General features: G+C 44.2%; 1 protein-coding gene across 5 annotated transcripts in view; it reads left to right on the top strand.

Moving 5' to 3' along the window:
• ZNF608 (zinc finger protein 608) overlaps window positions 1-11,467 on the top strand; it is a gene marked incomplete at its 3' end in the record, with an annotated part of 129,996 nt that extends 118,529 nt beyond the window's left edge. For 3 of the 5 annotated variants that reach the window (XM_083576496.1, XM_083576495.1, XM_083576498.1), the window contains 6 exons: window positions 49-2,476; window positions 4,191-4,608; window positions 5,115-5,287; window positions 7,077-7,230; window positions 9,393-9,474; window positions 10,462-11,467. In XM_083576496.1, the coding sequence (XP_083432622.1) occupies window positions 49-2,476; window positions 4,191-4,608; window positions 5,115-5,287; window positions 7,077-7,230; window positions 9,393-9,474; window positions 10,462-10,468 (3,262 nt within the window). Of the gene's footprint in view, window positions 1-48; window positions 2,477-4,190; window positions 4,609-5,114; window positions 5,288-7,076; window positions 7,493-7,600; window positions 7,967-9,392; window positions 9,479-10,461 lie in introns of those variants that run through there. The other 2 variants (XR_014539757.1, XM_083576497.1) reach the window with 2 other exon arrangements.
• Between the last annotated feature and the right edge of the window lie 11,691 nt (window positions 11,468-23,158).

Here is a 23,158-nt window from a genome sequence, read left to right as displayed (position 1 = left end):
TTCCCTCTCATGCCCACTCAATTCTGACATCTCCTTTTATTTACGCAGGTTTTGTGAATCGCCAACGAGCGACCTGGAAATGCGAGGAGGACGGGGCCGGGGGAAGCGAGCGCGGTCCGCTGCCGCAGCGACTGCGCCGGGGACGGATGTTAGCTTCACAGAGTCCAGGGGACTGCAGGGCAAAAACAGAGGTGGTGCCAACGGAAAAGGAAGGAGGGGCAGCCTTAATTCGAGTGGCCGCAGGACACCCCCAAATTGTGCCATAGAGGATGTCAAAGTCAGCCCCTTGTCCACCAATAAAAGGAAAAATAAGCCACCCATGGAGCTGGATTTGAACTCCAGCTCAGAGGACAATAAATCTGGGAAGCGTGTCCGTACCAATTCTAGAAGCACTCCAACCACTCCCCAGGGCAAGCCAGAGACTGCTTTTTTGGACCAAGGCTGCTCTTCTCCGGTTTTGATTGATTGCCCCCATCCCAACTGCAACAAAAAATACAAGCACATCAATGGGTTGAGGTACCACCAGGCTCATGCACACTTGGACCCGGAAAACAAACTGGAATTTGAGCCTGACAGCGAAGACAAAATCTCCGACTGCGAGGAGGCGCTCAGCAACGTGGCACTGGAATGCAACGAGCCAAGCACAAGTTTCTCTCATTTTGATCAGCTGAAAGCACCCGCCTCTCCCTGCCCCCTCAGCACCCCTGGGACACCCAAGGGGAAAAGGGAGCAGGCGAGCAATGGCAAGAACTCTGGCAAAAAGAGGGGCTTGAACAGCGAACTCAACAGCCTGCCGGTCATTTCCAACATGACTGTGACGTTGGAGAACTGCTCGGTGGCAGACGGCAGTTTGGCGGCCGAGATGCCCAAACTGGAGGCTGAAGGGCTAATAGACAAAAAGAATGGGGGAGAGAAAGAAAAAGGCAAGAAAGGCAGCAACTGCAAAGTTGAGAAGAACCTGTCGAAGCTGAAAACTGCCCGGCCCATTGCCCCAGCCCCAGCTCCAACCCCGCCTCAGTTAATAGCTATACCGACGGCAGCCTTTACAACCACCACTACTGGCACAATGCCAGGATTGCCCTCGCTGACGACGACTGTTGTGCAGGCGACACCAAAGAGCCCTCCGCTGAAACCTATTCAACCAAAGCCCACCATCATGGGGGAGCCGAGCACCATCAACCCGGCCCTCACGTTACTCAAGGACAAGAAGAAGAAGGAGAAGAGGAAGCTGAAGGACAAAGAGAGCAAGGAGAGCCTGAGCCCCAAAATGGAGCTGAAGCTGGGGAAGTTGGAGGACGCCAAGGGGCCTGGGAAAGAGATCGCCGGGCATTTTTTAAAGGAGCATCTCAGCAAGAATGAGGTGCTGGCGAACGGGCTGTCGGAGTCCCAAGAGAGCAGGATGGCAAGCATTAAGGCCGAAGCAGATAAGGTTTACACCTTCACAGACAACGCCCCCAGCCCGTCGATAGGCAGTGCCTCCAGGATGGAATGCAGCACTTTGGTGAACGGACAGTCGTCCATCGCGCCACTGCATGTGCTGACGCAGAACGGGGCAGAGGGCGCCGCTGCTAAAACCAACAGCCCGGCTTACTCCGATATCTCGGACGCGGCCGACGATGGTGGTTCCGACAGCCGGTCGGAGGGGATGAGGTCCAAGGCCAGCTCCCCTTCGGATATTATTTCTAACAAGGACAGCGTTGTCAAAGGGCATTCCTCCGCCCCGGTGCAGCCGCCCCAAGTGAAAGAGCCCCATTCTCCCTATTACCACGGTTATGATCCGTACTATTCTCCAAGTTACATGCACTCGGGGCAGGTCGGCGCCCCTGCGGCTGGGAACGGCAATAACGCACCGGGAATGAAGATCAAAAAGGAGGCGGAGGAAGAGGCTGAGAAGAAAGACAAGGCCGAGCCGGCTGAGGGCAAGAAAAGCGAAGCCAGTCCCACTAATTTACAACCTCAGCACCAGTCGGTCATAACTCAGAGGCATCCTGCACTTGCCCAGTCACTTTACTACGGCCAGTATGCCTATGGGCTGTACATGGACCAAAAGTCCCTGATGGCTTCGAACCCAGCTTACAGGCAGCAGTATGAGAAATATTACGAGGACCAGAGACTGGCGGAGCAGAAAATGGCGCAAACTGCTGGGAGAGAGTGTGAAAGGAAAAACGAACTCCCCCTCAAAGACCTGGGGAAAGACGATAAGCTGAAAAACATCCCCTCCGCTACTATCTCCAAAGCACCGCCGACTCCCGAGGCCAGTAAAAATAACTCTAAAATAGGGTCATTGGTCCCTAATAAAACGGAGGAGACAAGCAAATCGCAGCTTCTTCCCAATCATCAGCAACAGATTCAGTCGGATAGCTTCAAAGCAAAGCAAATGGAAAATCACCAGCTTATAAAGGAGGCGGTGGAAATGAAATCGGTTATGGATTCTATGAAACAAACGGGAGTAGATCCCACTACAAGGTTTAAACAGGTGAGCCTTTTTGAAATGCAAACGATGGCAAGCCTAGATCGTTCATAATTGGTGGTGAAAAGGGTTTTGGCATCAGTTTAGGCCGCAGCCCTGTGCATGCTTACCTGGAGGGGGCCGTTTGTCATTGTGGGTCTTCCTTCTTGCTTTGCATGTATTTTATGGGGGGCGGGGCGAAGGGACCTCTGTCCCTAGGAGTTGGCTCCTATTGGAGTTGTAGTCCAGAATGTCTGGAAGACTCCAGGTTAGCGAAGGTAATGATGAAATACTGTTGAAGATAAATGAGCATCCAGATGTGTCGTTGCTCCTTACTTACATTACAGTATAAGGGATGTTTTATTTTCTCAGCCTTTTCTCTCTCTAAAAAAAGAGAGTTCAGGGGGGTTGCCATGAAGCCTTCTTGGGTGTGCAGAACCAGTCATACAGATCTTTGACTCCCAGCCAGTCTTTCTAAGCCCGGCAAATAAAACCTTGTATTTACTTCAGGGTCGACTCTTTCTATTTTAAACTTTCTTTTCCCAACTGGCAGAAACTGAGACTTACTGTGGAAGCGCATTTGTGTAAATGTTGTCTTCCTTTTTAAAAAATAAAAGAATGCGTTGGCTTTTCCTTAAGGGTATCCTTGTCTTGGGGACACGGGTGGCACTGTGGTCTAAACCACAGAGCCTAGGACTTGCCGATCGGAAGGTCAGCGGTTCGAATCCCCACAACAGGGTGAGCTCCCGTTGTTCGGTCCCAGCTTCTGCACACCTAGCAGTTTGAAAGCACGTCAAAGTACAAGTAGATAAATAGGTACCACTTCGGCGGGAAGGTAAACGGCATTTCCATGCACTTCTCTGGTTAGTCACGCTGGCAACATGACCCAGAAGCTGTCTGTGGACAAACGCCAACTCCCTCGGCCTGTAGAGTGAGATGAGCGCCCAACCCCAGAGTCATCCGTGACTGGACCAAAGGGTCAGGGGTACCTTTACCTTTTCCTTTATCCTTGTCTTATGTAGGGAGCAGTGGCTTGCAGCTCAGTCTGTAACATGGGGTATCTTTGCAAGTATTGCTTGGATCAAATTATGGCACTTATATCAATGAATGTCTTAAAAATACCAAACTATACTGTTGTATCTGCCAAGTACCATATACAGTGGTACCTTGGTACTCAAACGGCTCCCAAATGCTGCAAGCCCAGAAGTGAGTGTTCCGGTTTGCGAACGTTTTTCGGAAGCCAAATGTCCGACGTGGCTTCCACTTGAGTGTAGGAAGCTCCTGCAGCCAATCAGAAGCCGCGCCTTGGTTTTCGAACAGTTTCGGGAATTGAACAGATTAATTTTGAGAGCCACTGTAATGCATTTCCAGTGTTACAGCAGTGTTTGATTTATTGTTGAATATATTTCAGTTTTTTTCTATATTTCCCCCTGTTGGCTTCAAAAATTCTCAAAATGTCTTATTGTTACGGCAGGTAGGACTTTGGTTTCTCAAAAACTGCTGTCCTGCACTGCTCAACAAACTGCTTTTGTGACTTACGGGAATCTCAAAAGCAGTATGTGGCATGGTTGTGGGTCTGCTGTTCAGGGAAATAAAGGCCTAAAGCAGTTCTCTGGGTTGTGGCCAGTTTCCTATTTTCTCTGTTGCTGTTGCCCCCCATTTTGTGGATTAATGTGGCTATGAAGATTCCTCTTTAACAATATAAATGGTGAACATTTTTTTTCTCCCCTGCCCGTATCAGGACCCAGACACGAGAACATGGCACCATTATGTATATCAGCCAAAATATCTTGATCAGCAGAAAGCGGAGGAGCTGGAACGTGAAAAAAAGTTAAAAGAAGATAGCCCCAGAAAAACACCTAACAAAGAAGCCTCCTTCTCCAGCATTCCTGTTTCATTAAACAGCATTAAAGAGGAGCCTAAGGAGATCAAGCGTTCCGATTCCCAATCACTGGAGGAGAACAAGATCAAAAATGATGATCGAAAGACTCCTGTGAATTGGAAGGAATCCCGGGGCGCCAGAGTGGCGGTTTCCTCTCCAATGACTCAGCACCAGTCGTACATACAGTACTTGCACGCTTACCCTTACCCCCAGATGTATGATCCAAATCACCCTGCGTACCGCGCTGTGTCTCCTGTTCTCATGCACAGCTACCCAGGTGTGTACTCAATGCTGCTAGACAGACATTAACTGGGCCGTAGCTTTATCTATTTTGACAGTGCCTGTTAGCAGCGAAGGAGAATTAGAAGCTTCACAGATGACATTTGTTTTGCAAAGTTCTAGGAGCGAAATAGATTTAACACAAGCTGTTACTTTTTTATGAACTGTCAACATTCCCAGATAACAGTTTCCACATCCCGTGTCATTCGGCTGCGGCCATTACACTGACAGATAGTTTATTGCCTATAAAAATATCCTAAGCACTTACTGTCAGAATCATTATAGTTCCTATTCCTTTCACTTAAGAGGGACCCATAAATGTTTGAAATGGCTCTAAGCTCAACCCACTTTATAACCTCCCGTTCATTAGGCTGAATTAGCTGGGGCGGGGAGGAGATCAAAGCGCATGGGTGCAACTTTGGTAATCTGAATTGGATGCATTTGGAGTTGCCTGCCCCCAAATGTAAACAGTAACGTGATACGGCATTTATTATTTATCTGCAGGGGCCTATCTGTCGCCGGGATTTCATTATCCTGTTTATGGAAAGATGTCCGGAAGAGAAGAGGTAGAAAAAGTCAATACCAGCCCTACTATCGGTGTAAAATCTACCACTGAATCGAAAGCACTGGATTTGCTTCAGCAACATGCCAACCAGTATCGCAGCAAGTCTCCTGCTGTAAGACATCTCTTGTTATGATTTGTACACCTTGGTGATGGTCAGGATTTGGGGGAAGAGAGGACACCCCGGTGGTATACTTCTGAAACAGGACTGGGATTTCAGCAGGGTTCTATATGTACAAATTCAAGCACCTTATTTGTTAAGCCCACCGGGTCTTTCTTTATGACCCCCAAAGCCTGCTCCTTCAGAACCCCTACTAGAAACATCGCTGAAGCCCATGGTTCCCAGTATGCATGCGCAGTATCATAAAATAAAGTACATGAGACAATGTCCATGGACGTTGGATGCCTCCTTGACGGTCAATTATACCATAGCCGTGCAAACGGGAAACCATTTTTTTTGTTTTTGTTTTATTTAGTTATATACTGCTTAAAGCCAAAATATGCTTCTAAGCCACTTCCTGCTATAAATAAAAAAATGATGGGTATGGATCATCTGGTTTTCTGCAAAGCATCTTTGTAGCCCAAAGTGCACTGATTTGGGTAGAAATTCAGATGTACGGATAGTTGGCTCCAGGGCCCAGTTCGCACATCGTTAAAAACAAACTATAACAAGCCTGGATAGCTCAGTTGGTTGGAATGTGGTGCCGATAACGCCAAGGTTGCAGGTTCGACCTCCGTATGGGACAGCTGCATATTTCTGCATTGTTGGGGGTTGGACTAGATCAGGGATCAGCAAACTTTTTCAGCAGGGGGCCGGTCCACTGTCCCTCAGACCTTGTGGGGGGCTGGACTATATTTTGGAGGGGGGAAATGAACGAATTCCTATGCCCCACAAATAACCCAGAGATGCATTTTAAATAAAAGGACACATTCTACTCATGTAAAAACATGATGATTCCTGGACCATCCATGGGCCGGATTTAGAAGGCAATTGGGCCGGATCCGGCCTCCGGGCCTTAGTTTGCCTACCCATGGACTAGATGATCCTCAGTGTCCCTTCCAACTATATAATTCTATACTGGTGTACCCTGCTGAAAAGTCCTTGCTGCGCTCCTCCCTCACCGCTGCTATTGCTACACCACCAAGAAAAAAAGCCAGAATCTGCCTTGTCACAACAGTCAGACCTGAGCTTAAGAGTTGTTTCCTCCAATAAGCTAAGATAGCTGGTTTGTTCAGAGAGAAACAAATCCAGATTCAGCCAGCACCACAAGCCAGAGTCTGGCTTATTACCTATTGGCACGTCAGGAACAGGGAAGGAGCACAAGAACTTTATCAGCAACGTGCACCAAAGCACATTCAAATTAAACCATAGTTTGTTTTTTAACTCTGGAGTTAATGTGCAGCCCAGACCCTATATGTTGCATTATAACAGTAACTTCTTATTTTGCAACTAATAATAAGATAAAGTTAAGGAGGCAGGGAGGTTAATTTTAAATTCTATATTGTTTCTGTATGAACTGGGTAATTAATTTACTTACCCTTCCCAAGGTACAGCATAGAGTTTAAGCTAACTAGAACATACATGCGCATACCAGAAGGGATTCTCTTCCAAACATTTTTTTTTTTCCAGTTTCCCTATCCAAGCGTAAAACAATTGTGTGTTTTTAAATAAGTCAGGCCGCATTGTAATTGCGGAAACAAAAGCCACTTACCCTAACCTTCAATTAAAGCAGTTTTTTAAAAGCCTCCCAGACCAACGGAGGCAGCAGCGTGCCTAGGGAGAAATGAAATCTGCTGAAATGTAGATACAGGCTGAGTCAGAGAGAATCCCGCAAACCTTCAGAATGTGATCTTCTGCATCCGCAAGCGAAGAGCTTACTGTTTGGGTGCCTTTTTGTTTCCAGCCTGTAGAGAAATCTACATCTGAGCGTGAAAGGGAAGCGGAGAGGGAACGAGATCGACATTCCCCTTTTAGTCAACGGCATCTTCATACCCATCACCACACCCATGTCGGAATGGGCTACCCACTAATTCCTGGTCAATACGACCCATTTCAAGGTGAGCTGCATCTTCCTGTTCGGAATCATTAAAGTGGCTGAACTTGACTGACTTGGATCGCACGTAGCACTGAACCACAGTGTAGTATTATGGCAACAATCCACACTCCAGCCCCTTTCATGCTGTGCACTGCAAGGAGATCAGAAGCCGAAAGTCCCCCTCTCAACCTCCAGTGTAACTGCAAGGAGGAGATTAAGAAGCTTCCATTCTAAAGATTATGTCTGAGCTTTAAAATGTGGTTCATCTACCAGGGTTTTCCAAAGCTGGGTCTCCAGCTGATTTTGAACTACAATTCCCATCACCCCTGACCACTGGTCCTGACAGCTAAGGATGATGGGAGTTGTAGTCCCAAAGCTGCTGAAGACCCAAGTTTAGGAAACCCTGATCTAGACTGGTTAATGAAAGCAAGCTTCAGTCCCCCATGGTGTGCAAGTTGGTTTGTTTCCATTGATTATAGTTAAATCTGACTACAGTTTGTCCAGGTTTAGATATATGGAGAAGCAGCAACTGGTCTAAAATGGAAGAAAAGGTTTCTGAATGCCTCCCCAAAGCTGAACCAAGGGGAGGAGGGGGCAATACACAACACTAAGGCTCTCTGGCACTCGTCCTCATAACAGCAAACCATGGTTTAGCAGTACATGCAAGTACAACATTTTCCCATGCTTTTAGGAATAAGACATGTCTATGGAGAGGGATGGACGTGGGTGGCGCTGTGGTCTAAACCACAGAGCCTAGAGCTTGCCGATCAGAAGGTCGGTGGTTTGAATCCCCGCAATGGGGTGAGCTCCTTTTGTTCGGTCCCAACATCTGCCCACCTGGCAGTTTGAAAGCACGTCAAGTGCAAGTAGATAAATAGGTACCGCTCCGGCGGGAAGGTAAACGGTGTTTCTGTGGGCTGATCTGGTTCGCCAGAAGCGACTTAGTCATGCTGGCCACATGACCCGGAAGCTGTCTGGACAAACGCCAGCTCCCTCAGCCTATAGAGCAAGATGAGCGCCACAACCCCAGAGTCGTCCACGACTGGACCTAATGGTCAGGGGTACCTTTACCTTTACAGAGAGGGATATAATCTTGCAAATTAAATTTCCTTATTTATTTATTTTTTGCATGACTATTTGAAAAAAATTGTCAGCTTCCCTGATGTACAAGGTTATCTATTATGGGTACTTCAGATTTCAGCATGAACTTACATTAAACTGAGAAGAGACAGCCAAAGGATGTTTTGCTTTGCTTGGGGAGGGGGGCATTTTCTGCCAATCACCTTGTGCAAGCGATATAAAGAGTGTGATACAGTGAAGATTTTTAATGTACATAGAGATACCAGAGATTGAACCTAGGAGCTTCTGCATACAAAGCAAATACTGTACCACTGAAGTATGCTTTTGGAATGCTTGCGCATTAGAAAAGGACATAGCAGTCTTAACATTCTCCCAGCTCCCAAATTAGGACTGTGTTTATTTAGAGAAGTCCTCGACTCCCTGTTAATGGAGCCGCAGATGGGTTCACAGTAAGCTACACAAGCGAGCTTTTTTCCCCCCTGCTGCCCCTGTCGTCTAGCAATATTAAAAGGAGATTCTTCCCCTATACAGAAAAGAGCCACTGTCGTGTTTGCAGCACAAATGGCATTAATTCATTATGTTCACTTGGCGCCTTCGCAGTTCCTTTCTTTCGTGGAAGTCCTGGCTGTTTCAGAATGCAATTCAGTGGCTCCGTACGCCTTATGGGATACATTATGTGCATTCAAAAGGAAAAACGTTAAAATGATAGCTATTATGAAAGTATTATGTTCTGAGTAGCTACCACGCCGTCGCCGCAACTCACTGTGACTTTTGATTCTTGTTGTTTCCCGGTGCCTATTATTTCTACTGAGCTTCCTATTCAGGAATTCATACAAGCCATTTAGCACCATGCAGTGCGGCACTTGGAAAAGAATACAATAAGGTGGAATGCCTTCTTCCCCTTACAAAATGCCTATTAGGCGGAATCGGAAGAAGGCATGCTGGCTAAAGGAGGCAGGCAGGTTTTCCTCCTTCTGCCTGCCTGCAATTATTATGTATGCCTTCTACACAGAGTGCGGCGGGGCTGTTGTGATTTCATGTCTTGTTAAAACCAGTGGAGGAGATCCATCCATTGAGATACACTGTTTTCACCTTTTCCTCCAGGGCTGACCTCTGCTGCCCTTGTCGCCACTCAGCAGGTCGCGGCTCAAGCTTCTGCATCTGGTATGTTTCCTGCACAACGGAGGTAAATATCCTGTAAATCTCGAAATTATACGCGTAACAGGCATCTTAAGAGGGAGGAGGGGAAGCGAACCACGGTGTTTTGAGGGTGGAGGTCTACATAGACTTCTTAATGGGCAGGTGCTTTCTTTGGTTAATAGCAGCGTTACTCTACTCACGATAACGTTTTACGTGGAGCTGAATCCGTCGCGTAGATAATTGATCGCTGAACCAGACCATGTTCCCTTGAAATATGTATACATACCGCATTGGCCCGAATACAAGCCGCACTTTCCCCCGCAAATTCCGACCGTGAGAAGTTAAACGCGCGACTTAAATTCGCAACCTTACACAAATGGCCTTTACGATATCGCCGCTGGAACAGACATACGGCAAAACGGAACAAAAAAAATGTTCTATTGCCGATTTGCAATTGTAGCAATTGAATAGCAATTTGCGATTGTACAGTAACTTTTGCGGGCTTGCAAGATCAAAGGCTTAAATTGGCTCAGAGTTACAATTCTACCAACCGCAGCGATTTTCAGCCTGTAACCCAATTTTAAGGGATCAGCTTATATTCGGACCAATATGGTATATTGCCCATCATGTCAAAGCAAGTCATTTAGAATTTGCAGACTATTTGTGTGTGTGTGTGCGCACCCTCTTTAAACCAAATGTGCATCTCTTTCTGATGTCTTCTGATATTTGTAAGAAGCCGTGTGTTAGTAGAAAACGAGTAGCAGCGCTTTCTCATAGCATGTGACGTGCATTTCTTTGTAAATTATTTATCTGCTTTTAAATAGGATTACTTTTCAACCTTTCAAAGGAAATGGAAACCTTATATATAATTAAATGCAAGTTAATTCGGTGCAGCTTTTAATGACCCAGACTATCCAGTGCTGCTATAGCATAATTCGCGGCCCTCCCCCGCTCTCGTTTACTGAGATTGTTGACATAAATTAATGAGACTGCATTGTTCTGAAATAATCCCTGCCTTTCTTTTCTTTTTCAGAGAATGATAATTTTGGAAATGTGCATCGTCATGTGACTGGATCACATGAAGAAGAAAAAGCGCTTTATTACAGACATCAGTTCCATGGTGTTAATTTGAAATGCCTTAATGGCAGGCAAAAACCAGTCATTTCATTTTTGTAAATTGCAGATTTTTATCACAGAGTAACAAATGTTGCTGTATTTAGACTTCTGTTTTTTTATATATATATGCTTATATAAATATAAATATATATATAAATATATATATATATAAATATATTCTTTACTTTTTGTATCGGTAATCAGGCTCACACAGAGAGCCTGCTGCTAAGTTGTAAACCACAAAGTAAATGAAAAGAAGTGTATTGTCTTGTTTGGAAAACGTTAACCACAAAAGGTTGTTTGTTTCTTCTTTTCCTTCCTTTGGCTTTTTTAATTGTAAATAACTAACGTTGCGTATCTGTGTGCCTGAACCTTGCATACCCTTCTAATATTGCCCACAACCCTCAATAGAGGTTAACTGTGACGACGACGACACTTTGGTACAATTTAGATGTCTATTTGGTATCTCCTATTAAGATGCATCAGTGTAAAATGTTACTGTATTAACTGTCTCATTGTAATTGTGTATTGTGAAGAATATACATTCGGAAGGCATGGGGTTGCCAGTACCACAAAAACTGTGTTGTACATAATGTACAGGATTTTAAATGGGGAATTAATGAGCACCTGTGAATAATGAAATGTCCTTTTTATAATCTTGAATGGCAAATAACCCAATAGCCTGCATACCAGAAGACGTCTGTGATTGTTCTATTACTTGAATAGTCCTGCAGTCTTTTTTTTAATGTTTACAATTATCCCGTTTTAGAAGAGAGACTTTAATGCCATTGCCTGGTTACTTGTTTTATGCTGTAATCTAGTTTATTTTATGTAAAATGTATATTGAATGCTTTCATTTTTATACCTGCCTTAAATAATTTGGCAATCAGAATTAAAAAAAAAAATGCTGTTTTTGTACTTTCTGGTGTCGCACCGTTGATTTACAGATCCTTGGGCTTACGCCAGGGTTCAGCAAACTTTTTCAGCAGGGGCCAATCCACTGTCCCTCAGACCTTGTGGGGGGCCGGACTATATTTGGGGGGGGGTGAACAAATTTCTATGCCCCACAAATAACCCTGAGATGCGTTTTAAATGAAAGGACACATTCTACTCATATAAAAACACGCTGATTCCCGAACTGTCTGTGGGCCGGATTGAGAAGGTGATTGGGCCGGATCCAGCCCCCAGGCCTTCGTTTGCCTACCCATGGTTTAAGGGCTCCTTCTAATGCTCACATATTGAACTCTTGACTGATATTTGAGAAAGGGCATTTTAAGTGCACTATTTCCAGAAAAAGAGGTGCCAGAACTCACCATGAAAGCCTCCCTTGTTCTCTTATAATGACAATGGTGCCCATCTGAGATGTGCCGGAACTGAGTTCAGGCTGAAAAAAGCCCTGGGTGAGGGAGGGGAGATGGCCCCCACTGGCCTGACTGTCACCACTTGGCTCCTTAGCTTAGAGCTTGGGAACAGTAATTCTGGAGGGGGGAGCTAAGAGCTACTAGGATTCTTTGAAACCTGGCACCACCCTAATGTCAGACTTGGGTAGTCTTTTTCCTCCCCAATTTAGAAACGGATTAGTCCACCCAAAAATAAGATGGTGGTTTCTACAAAAATGTGCATCAGCTATATGTACCCTGAGATGATGGGGGGTGATCCTCACTGTCCTACATTGGATCACATAATGAAGCTTGTTGAGGCAGATCAGGGCATCCCCAATCTTCCATGTAGCTCTATTGCCTTATTTCCACAAAAAGATATCAAACAGATAGAATCAGAGAAGCGAAAGGACCCCAAAAGTCGTCTAATCCAGTGCCTCCATGACAGATGCTCCATGACATGGCCATATCCCTCTGTTTTTTCCTTCAAAGATGGTACTCCAGGAAGGGGGGCGGGCAGCAAGAAAAAACAGATTTTTTTTCCACTTTTTAAATTCACCTAACGTGATAGCTCCTGGATCTACTTGCCTAAGCTTTGGCAGATTTGTTACTCAGGAACACCTTCTTCATGTCCCCAGTTTTCAAACAGATTGCCCCCTCCCCTCCCTCAAAGGGGGAAAAAACTGGAGGGGAAGAGGTGTGATTTCTGTTTTTCCACCCCTAAATACCTTGCGAGGAGAACTGCTGCACCTCATCTGAACTTTTTCCGGTTTCATCCCCTCAGAAGGTCTCTTGCCTGCAGTATGTATCTGGCAGAAGATAAAAAGCAGAGACTTTAGAACAAAAAGGCACATTAAAAGTTCCTTGCGTGGAAACCCCTGAATGGATCTGCCTTGAATTTGACTGGGATAATCCACTTACAGGAGGGGTCTTCTGCCTCCAGATTTCATTCACTTATGTGACTCGGGGGGGGGGGGGATACAGCTATTATTGGTTTTTCCCATTCTGCCATTTGTTTACTTAAGCCTGTTCGATACCTCTCATTCCCCCACTCCCAGAAGGTCTAATAGCGGTTGGGGAGGGAATATTTTGCTTTAAAAATGGTATGGGGAGAAAGATGAGTTAAATAATTCCACCAGCGATACCGTTCTGATCCAATCCCACCTGCTGCTTTTAAGTTTCCAAAACAAAGAGGAGGAGATCCAATTGTTGATCTTCCATATCATGTCTGGGGAAGAGCAATGAGAGTTTTCATCTGTGAAACAACCCCCAACTCTTATCTGGTCAGTCCCCACACTCTCCCAGTACAGTGGAACCTCGGTTTCCGAGTGTCTCAGAAGCCAAAGGTTTCGGAAAACGAACGCCGAAAAACTGGACATAATTGCTTCTGTTTTTGAATACACCTCAGAAGTCAAATAGCTGCGTGTTTTTCAATTTTCTCAATGGATTTTGCTGACCGCCCATTGCTCCTTGGTTTTCGAATGTTTCGGAAGTTGAACAGTCTTCCAGAACGGATTATGTTCGAAAACCGAGGCTCTATTGTACTGATAAAAATGGCAGGTAACAGTCTAGCTTTGCAGCGGCAGCCATACCCAACTGAGTATTGAGTTATTGAGCCTGGTTGCATAAGCCAAGTAGCATTAGCTGAAGTACATAATGCGTGCAGTGAACTGAAGAACTTTGTCGCTGGTTTTGCATATCCCAAGGGGACTCTGGGTGTTGAATCTCTCAAGCAGCCTTTCCCCATGCAAAGTAGTTCTGCATTGTCAAAACAAAGGGGACTTTCAAAAGGAATTGCTATGGTTTGCTGTCCTGTTGTTCAAGGAGGAGTTACAGATAGGTAGCCGTGTTGGTCTGCCATAGTCAAAACAAAAAATTTTTTTTCTTCCAGTAGCACCTTAAAGACCAACTAAGTTAGTTCTTGGTATGAGCTTTCGTGTATCTGAAGAAGTGTGCATGCACACGAAAGCTCATACCAAGAACTAACTTAGTTGGTCTTTAAGGTGCTACTGGAAGAAAAAAAAATTTTTGTTTCAAGGAGGAGGCCGTGGCTTGTGTTCCAAACCTTGGTCATGCCTAAAGCATCAAGCCAGGTGTTTGCAACTTGCTATTCTATTACCTAGAATGCTTTTAAATTTCAACACATATCCCCAAAAGTTGCATTGACACTTGGAGAAGCAGCTTTTATTGCTGGGCAATGAACCATTTGACGCAGAACTGGTACAGGCAGTTTTCTTTCAGTGGATTCCTATGAACTTCTTTCAGCGTCTCTCCAAAGGCCTTTTGAATTTCTATAGCATTCTCCCTTAATTATATGATTGCTGTTCTTTGAGCTTTTGGTTAGTATAGTAGAGCTTATTTATTACGTGGAATATAATGCTACAGAATTTGTCCGTGAAAAGATAATGGAGCAGCAATTTCAGCTGAAATGTATCTATGAAGAAAGCAAAGTGAATAAGGATACCAGAAAAAGACTTGAGGGAGGGGGAACATGGCCTTGTGTAGCAGTCAGTTATTTCCTTTCTTCAGTGTTGCATCAGTGGCATGTGAATGTATTGCCCCATGAAAAGCAACTGCAAGGAGGCCATTTTGGATCAAAACCATAGAGTTGAAGGGCGTTAACCAGTGTCCGGGCTGAACAATGGGGGTGGAGATGCTCCTTCAGGTATACAGGACCTCCAACATTTCTCCAGAGAGAATAGGGATGTCCTACCATACCCTCCAACACTTCTCTGATGAAAATAGGGAAGTCCTAAGGAAAAGTGGGATGGCTTCTGTCAATCCGGCACTGTCCCTGGGATATTGGGACACTTGGAGGGTCTGCCTTTAATATCTCGACCTAGGAGCAAGAGATATGTCCTTTCTTCAGGAGGCTGATGTTCTCCAAGACCCTGACTATTTGTGATCCTGTTGCATGTGGGAGGGGATGGATTTGTGCCCCAGGTGTGTTTCAGTTCATTAGAGTTTATGTTCTGTTCAAATGTTTTATGTTGCTCTGATGGGCTAGCTCTCCATCCCTGCCATCAAGATGCAGACATCTGGTTGCTGAACTTTAATGGCAACACTTGTTACATTATCTTGTTGAAGGATCAGGTCTGGCTCTTTCATAAAGGCAGGATACTGCACACCCTGAACTTTTCCAGTGCGTTGCTATTGAAAAATCGGCTTGTGCAACATCCTGCTTTGTAAATTGGCTTTTTCCAGACAGCGCGTCTGCTCACTTTAGTGCTTAGTACACCGAATCAGTGCCAGCCTCTACACAGCAGTCTCTATACTGCAATATGCATTTGTGAAATTTGCATTTGTGTGTGCCAGCTGTGTTTGCCATTGAAGTGAATAACTGGGCCTTGGAATGCATGCAACTTTCAAAACTGACCCATGGGAAAGTGTGCAAGAAAAGCGCACAATGAACAAAAAACTGAAATCTTCAGTAAATGCAGAATACATGGCAATAATGTGCAACATTTTCGGCACAACACATACATTATTTTGTAGTGTTATTGCAACTGCAGAGTTCTGTACAAAATTGCCTAGATAGGTGCCTTTGTGACAAGCATATATTTGTATACTTCACTCTTCCATTTGCTGTGTCCCCCTTTGAGCTCCGTATAGCATAAAATATGCTCTGATTGCATTGTCTCGCAGACAATGAGCTTTCTTTTGTACTTAATGTTGCATTTAACTTGAGCACTCCCAGTAACACTCATAAAGGGAGAAGCAGAGAGAGACGGGTTCACTCTGATTCTCAGTGTCTGTGAGCTGGCAGTTTTTCTGGTGCAGTGGGTCCCTAAACTTCCCCACGTCCCATGGACCACTTGAAAATTGCTGAGGGTCCTGGCAAACCACTTAATGTTTTTTCTACCTCTTGTAGCAATAGTGATATACACACTGTGCTAGATGTGGTGCTGTGGGGAATAGGGTGGCGCTGTGGTCTAAACCACAGAGCCTAGGGCTTGCCGATCAGAAGGTCGGTGGTTCAAATCCCTGCCATGGGGTCTTAGTTAGACTGTAGCTATTTCTGTCAGCATAGATACCTAATATCCTTTTACAAAGTTTGCTAACCTAGCTCCTGCCAACCTAGCAGTTCGAAAGCACGTCAAAGTGCAAGTAGATAAATAGGTACCACTCCGGCGGGAAGGTAAACAGCGTTTCCGTGCACTGCTCTGGTTCGTCAGAAGCGGCTTAGTCATGCTGGCCACATGACCTGGAAGCTGTACGCCGGCTCCCTCAGCCAGTAAAGCGAGATGAGCGCCGCAACCCCCGAGTCGTCTGCGACTGGACCTAACGGTCAGGGGTCCCTTTGCCTTTACCTCTTGTAGCAATAGTGTTTTATTGTATTATAATCTGAACTGAATTCAAATTGTACGCGCTCTTTACAGATGCAAGGCAAGCCACCTGAATGAAGCTCGTGGAATTTGTTCAGTGGTCCATAGGCCACTTTTTTTGAGCACTTTCCCAAAGGAATTTTTTTTTGTGATGAATGTGCAGTCATTCATTTGTTTTGGGGGACCCAGATATATTCCCCTCAGGTAGAATTTCTGTGGCTGGGATGCAGGTATGGTGATGTTCCATACTTATCTGAAGGTTTAAAAAATGATAAAACGCAAATCGCAACCATTCGAAATTTACACAACACAAATAGACAACATGCCATTATGTGTGCAGACGAGGAAATAAACGATTTATTTTCAGCCAACTAGAATGTAACAAACATCTGTAAAAGCTTTTCTAAATAAAAGGACATTGCATTTTACTCACACTCGAACTACCGTAATTGGGGAAATGCAGTTTTTAAGTAAAAAGGTTCAACCTTTTTTGTATTTATAGAAAAAAATCTTCATATACTACAAAATGGAAGATATGCTCCTTTAAACAAGGCTTTCCACAACAAAAGGAACTGACCTCTGAAATGATTCATAACACTTACCATTTCCACCCTGGAACTGTCCTTTCCACTCTTCAGGAAGTTCCCCACAGCCATTTGGAAATGTGCCATGACCTGCTTCCCAGTGCTATATAATTAAGGTTTTTGCAGGTTTTTTCAGATCCTATTTAGTTTATTTATGGTGGGTTGGATCAAGAGTATCTATGTGTAGAATTCTGCTCACAGAACACAGAGGAGATTTTTCTTATTGCTCCTCCCCCTGCAACTCCATGTATCCCCTCAAAATGCTCTATAGGTTGGATATAATAATAATAATAATAATAATAATAATAATAATAATAATAATAATATAATTACTTATACTCTGCCCATCTGGCTGGGTCTCCTAGCCACTCTAGGCAGCTCCCAACAGAATATTAAAAACATGATAAAACATCAAACATTAAAAACTTCCTGATACAGGGTTGCCTTCAGATGTCTTCTAAAAGTCAGATAGTTGTTTATTTCCTTGACATCTCATGGGAGGGCGTTCCACAGGGTGGGCACCACTACTGAGAAGGCGCTCTGCCTGGTTCCCTGTAACCTCACTTCTTGCAGTGAGGGAACCGCCAGAAGGCCCTCAGAGCTCGACCTCAGTGTCTGGGTTGAACGATGGAAGTGGAGATGCTCCTTCAGGTCTACTGGGCCAAGGCCGTTTAGGGCTTTAAAGGTCAGCACCAACACTTTGAATTGTGCTCGGAAACGTACCCCCTTATATAACATAGAATTAATAAAATCTATCAAACAACAGACACAACTTTGTATATTAGATATCTCTTACACTCAAGAACAAAGTAAAGACCCGAGTAGATTGATGCATGTATTGGATCCCTGGGTTTTTGAAACTTTCCCAAAGCTCAACAACTATCTTTGGCCGATTTCCCAACTTCTTTGTGTCCAGATTTTTACTTCTTGAAATATGGCAACCCTACACATTGGGAAAGTCTGCTTTAGAGCAATCTCTCACCTCCCCAAGCAGTATGTGGAGCCATATCTCACAACTATCACTTGCAGCACTATTGTGCAAAAGATAAAATGCAATTGAGTGTGCACAGATTAATCACCCTGAAAAGTCCTCGCCCATACAAGGTAGAACCTGATTTTCTGGATGTTGTGCTTGTGCTTGTAAGCTTTAGGCAGACAGAATGAATTTGCCCTTTGCTGAACAACCCCTCTATAAGAAGGAGCGAAAACGCTGCAGTTACAACACAATGGTTTCAGCAAAGCCATCCTCTCTTCTCTCATGCGTTGGGTAAACAAGGACGCTTTTCCATTGGGGGCAAGGAGTGGGAGAATCAATACTGTACTCACACTAATGTTTGCTTGCATGAAATATTGACCACAGTCACGCTGCCGGTTTTACATGAAGAATTAAAAGCAATTTCAATTGTTTGAAAGGTTCTAATTGTTCTCTCTCCCTCCCCCCTCCCCGAAAGAATAATAACAGGACAAACTGAAATCTGGGCTCTCCGGTTATTTTATAACTGGCACTAACAAATCTCACCAATTACAGAGTCTATTCTATAAGCAATGAAAGTGTGGCTCCCAATTAATCTCGTGTACCTCCAGGCAAAGTCTAAATCAGCTGGATACAGCTAAAGCAATTTGCACCCAGCTAAAAGCAAATTGGAAAATAAGTGTTCCCTGCTCCCACCTATCTTCCCAAGCCAAATGCACAATCAGTATTCTGGCGCAGGCCCTTGGTCATGTTATTTGCAGCTATCAATTTTAATTATAACAATTATTGATTAGTTGGGAAAGTGAATAATCTAATGTTCCAATGAACTCCAGGGAGGCTCCCGGGGTCTCTTTTCTTCCATCATGCAACGCAAGTCCACTATTCTTTTTTCGTGTGCTGGGGGGGGGGGAACAAAACAATCAGCCGGAGTCCATGCTTATACTCCCCAAGGCTGTGTTTTACAAAGCTGTAGTTAAGGCTTCACTTGTGTGAACTTTCCACCCAACCTGCATTTTAAAGCTTTCAAAGCTCCCGCTGTAACAACACGTTGAGAACTGAATGACAGCAAAGCGCGGCTAAGTCCAGAAACTGAAGCCAGCGTTACAGGGGAGATTGTCAAAGGCATAAATGGGAATTAGGCAGCCAATTCCTACTGACATACAAGATTGCTCACCTCTGTGCCATTTCTGCCTCTCAGAAGGCGCTCTCCAGCCATCTCCAGTAATTCCCCCTGCTGTCATCTTCCAGGACTTAAATGAGCGGCCTGCTTATAGAGGTGTTGAGCAGCAAGGACTCCCAGAAACTAAATCAGGATATATCATGTCAAGTCCTGCCAGATACGGCTGTGTGTGTGTGTGTATGTGTGTGTGTGTGTGTGTTGGTGGGAACTACAAGTCATTGATGAAGGTTTGTGTTATTGTTTTGCTGATCCTTCCTCCCCAAATACCAGCCGTGCTCATTACATTTATTGCTGTTCCATAATAAAAACACGGATTACATAACCTCCAATATTTCTGCGATGAAAATAGGGATGTCCTATTCCATAATAATAATAATAATAATAATAATAATAATAATAATAATATTTTATTATTGATACCCAGCCCATCTGACTGGGTTGCCCCAGCCACTCTGGGTGGCTTCCAACATATATAAAAACATAATAAAACATTAAACTTTTTTTTAAAAAACTTCCCTATACAGGGCTGCCTTCAGATGTCTTCTAAAGGTGGTATAATTATTTATCTCCTTGGCTCGGGGTTCGCATGATTCCATATCCTCCAACATTTCTCCAATGAAAATAGGGACATCCTACCATACCCTCCGGGACATGGGTGGCGTTGTGAGTTAAACCACAGAGCCTAGGACTTGCCGATCAGAAGGTTGGTGGTTCGAATCCCCGCGATGGGGTGAGCTCCTTTTGCTCGGTCCCTGCTCCTGCCAACCTTGCAGTTAGAAAGCACGTCAAAGTGCAAGTAGATAAATAGGTACTGCTCTGGCAGGAAGGTAAACGGCGTTTCTGTGTGCAGCTCTGGTTCGCCAGAAGCGGTTTAGTCATGCTGGCCACATGATCCGGAAGCTGTACGCTGGCTCCCATGGCCAATAAAGTGAGATGAGCGCCGCAACCCCAGAGTCGGGCACGTCTGGACCTAATGGTCAGGGATCCCTTTATCTTTACCATACCCTCCAACCTTTCTCTGATGAAAATAGGGGTGTCCTAAGGAAAAGCAGGATGGCTTCTGTAAATCTGGCACTGTCCCTGGAAAATAGGGATACTTGGAGGGTCTGGGATCAGAGCAGGATCAATTCAGACAAAGGTTCTGTTTCCAGTGGCAGCCAGCACTGGATGCCTGGAGCTTTGTGAGATGTGCATCAGTGTGTTAAAAAATGGTTCAGTTTTACATTACCCAGGGAACCCGAATTACCAAGTAATAATACAGCAAAATAACTAAATCTATTTTATACATCTTTAGGACCATGTCTGCTGCTTCCAGTCCTCTTGGCGATGTCCTTCTTATGTGAAAGGACTTACCGGTACTCTGACTGCTCTGGGTAACCTATGGGCTTCACCTGTGCTGATAACGCCATAGGTTTGATTCCTGTACGGAACAGCTGTATATTCCTGATGGGGGTTAGACCACAGGGTCCCTTCCAAGTCTACGAATCTATGGTTCCCACTTGCCTATTTGTTTAGATCTTCAGAGAATGCCCTATTTATTATGTCATGGCCTGCAGAGGCTCCTTTTCTGTCAAACTGGAGGAGGGCCTTTTCCATGGTATCCTCCACACGGATCGATCCGCCAACATTCAGCTGGCACCTACTGTGAGGAACTCCCACCATCTCTGATATCATTCCTGGTTACCGTACAGTGGAACCTCAGTTTTCGAACACGCCTCAGAAGTCGCTGACAGCCCTTTGCGCCTCGGTTGTCGAATGTTTCGGAAGTCGAACGGTCTTCCGGAATGGATTGCATTCCACAACCGAGGTTCCACTGTAATTGTCATAGGTGTTGTTTATAAGATTGTTTTAAATGTACAGTCAATTTTTAAAAAATTATTCTTTCATACTGAATTGTTTTCTTTCTTGTACGTCACCTTAATATTATTTTAATGAGGAGCAGTATATAAATATTTTAAATAAATAAATAAGTGGTCTTATTCCTTTTATTCCTCGGTATGTATTCCTTGATAATAATAATAATCGTAATAATGCCAAGGTACATTTAAATAAGGACTAATCAAATGGCCTCTTCCCCCCCACCTTCTTCTTTTTTTAAAAGTGTCTTTAACTCTGAGTCTCTTTAATTAATCAATTAAAGCTTTAGTTGATTAATCTGCCAAATGAACTAATTAGAGCATGAAGCTCTAAAGATAATACAGTATAATTAGTATATGTGACAAAACGCAATTTTAGATTTGATGCACTGCATCTCAAGCTATCTGGGATGTGTTATCAGGGAAGGAAAGTCATTTCCTTCCAGAATATCATTTCAAACATAGTTCCAGTTATTTAGCTCTTTCTGCTGATTAAGATTCAGGACTATTCAGCTTTTTTTAAAAAAAAAAAATCTGCTTTTGAAATTATAAGAGAATATGTACTTGAATTAGGAAAAGAGCCATAGCTCAGTGGCAGAGAGCACATGATTTGCATGCAAAACATCCCAGGTTTAATCCAAGACATCTCTAGAGAGGGTTGGGAAAGACCTTGTCTGAAACCTTAGACAGCTGAACCATGGTGCCTGTCAGTTAGACAATACTGAACCTGACTTGTAAGGTGGTCTATGGATCTGACTGGGTAAAAACCAATTTTCTATCTTCTCATTTTTCGACGCAGCTGAAAACCTTCAAGAGAGCTATGCTTCTAGCCTCTGACCTGTTACATGAGAAACATAAAAGGAGAGTAATTGCACATCAAAATCCAGAAACTATCTGTACACAATACATGATAAATTGTTTGTTAAAGTTATATCCTGCCTTTCCACCAAATGGTGCTCAAGGTGGCAATAAAAGAAAAATAACAAAGCATAAAAACCGGAAGGCAAAATTTCAGTAAAACCGATAAGAATAACAGCTGATTGACCAAACTGTGACATTTTCAGTAGCCATAATTGTCAGCATGTGAGACGAAAGGCCTGTATGAATGAAAAACTTATTTGCCTATTGGTGGAAAGTATTCAGAAGAGGAGTTAGGTAGGTCTTGGTTGGCAAGGAGTTCCAGAGTCTGGGAGCAGCCACGAAGAAGGCCCTGTTTTGAATTCCCAAGAAAGAAAAACTTCATCTGAGGGTCTGAAAACCCAAGTGGGCTTGTAGACTATGGACTTTCTGGTAACTCTGCCTCAAGTTATGTAGAGCAATTTGACTTTTACCCAGAACAAAGCGGTAGCCTGTGAAGCTGTTTTAAGAGGGGAGTCACACAATCCATTCAGCCATTCCTGGTCAATAGTCTGACTGGTACTGTCAGCTGGATGAAGTTTCCAAACCATCTGCAAAGGCCATCTCATGTAGGGCATATTACAGCAGCCTCGATGAGAGAGAACTAAGGCCTGTGACCCTGAGGAGAGATCTGACCTGAGTGTGCTGGAGTTCCCTGCTACACTGCCACACATACTCTCAACAGCAAAAAATAATTTGCAACAGTATAAAGCTGGACTATGAGACAAGAAGATGCTGGTTTCTGATGTGAGGAGTACTTTGGGACTCACAGTCCGTGGCATGAGTGTCCCACTTCTGTGGCACAGCCAGAGGAGAAGAGAAGAGGTGTTTGTAGGTTTCCCATAGGTGTCTGGGTGGTCACTGTAAGGACAGGAGTCTGGCTTAGATGAGCCTATGGTTTCTTATGAACTTTTGTGGTCTGGAAGCAGTTCCTCCAAGGCCACTGGTAAATAACTTTGGAGAAATGTCTTGCGATGTTTAGCATTGCTTTCACAAGATTTGGAACGAGAAACAGGAAGTGGGTCTGCAGATCCAGCTGTCCTTCCATCAAGGCGATGAGCAACCTAGGTTTCTCTGGGCTTCATGGAGGCCAGGAAGGATTTTTAGAGATGCCTTTTTTTCTAAATGGGTATATATATATTTGCCTTCTCCAAGGTGTAGGTCCAGTTTTCAGTTATTTGGGATATTGGTCTAATATTGCTGTTCCTTTGCAGGAGACCCAGAATCAAGTGGGAGGTGTCCTTTCATTGATGAAGGAGAAGGGGCTTCTGAAATATGAGTTTAATGAGGGGTAGGAAGGACTTCTGAAAGTAATAATAATAATAATAATTTATTATTTATTATTTATACCCCACCCATCTGGCTGGGCTTCCCCAGCCACTCTGGGCGGCTCCCAACAGAATATTAAAAACACGATAAA

Source organism: Podarcis filfolensis (genome assembly GCF_964270895.1).
Source record: "Podarcis filfolensis genome assembly, chromosome: 11".
Taxonomy (NCBI): domain Eukaryota; kingdom Metazoa; phylum Chordata; class Lepidosauria; order Squamata; family Lacertidae; genus Podarcis; species Podarcis filfolensis.
This window is presented reverse-complemented; position numbering and strand designations above follow the sequence as displayed.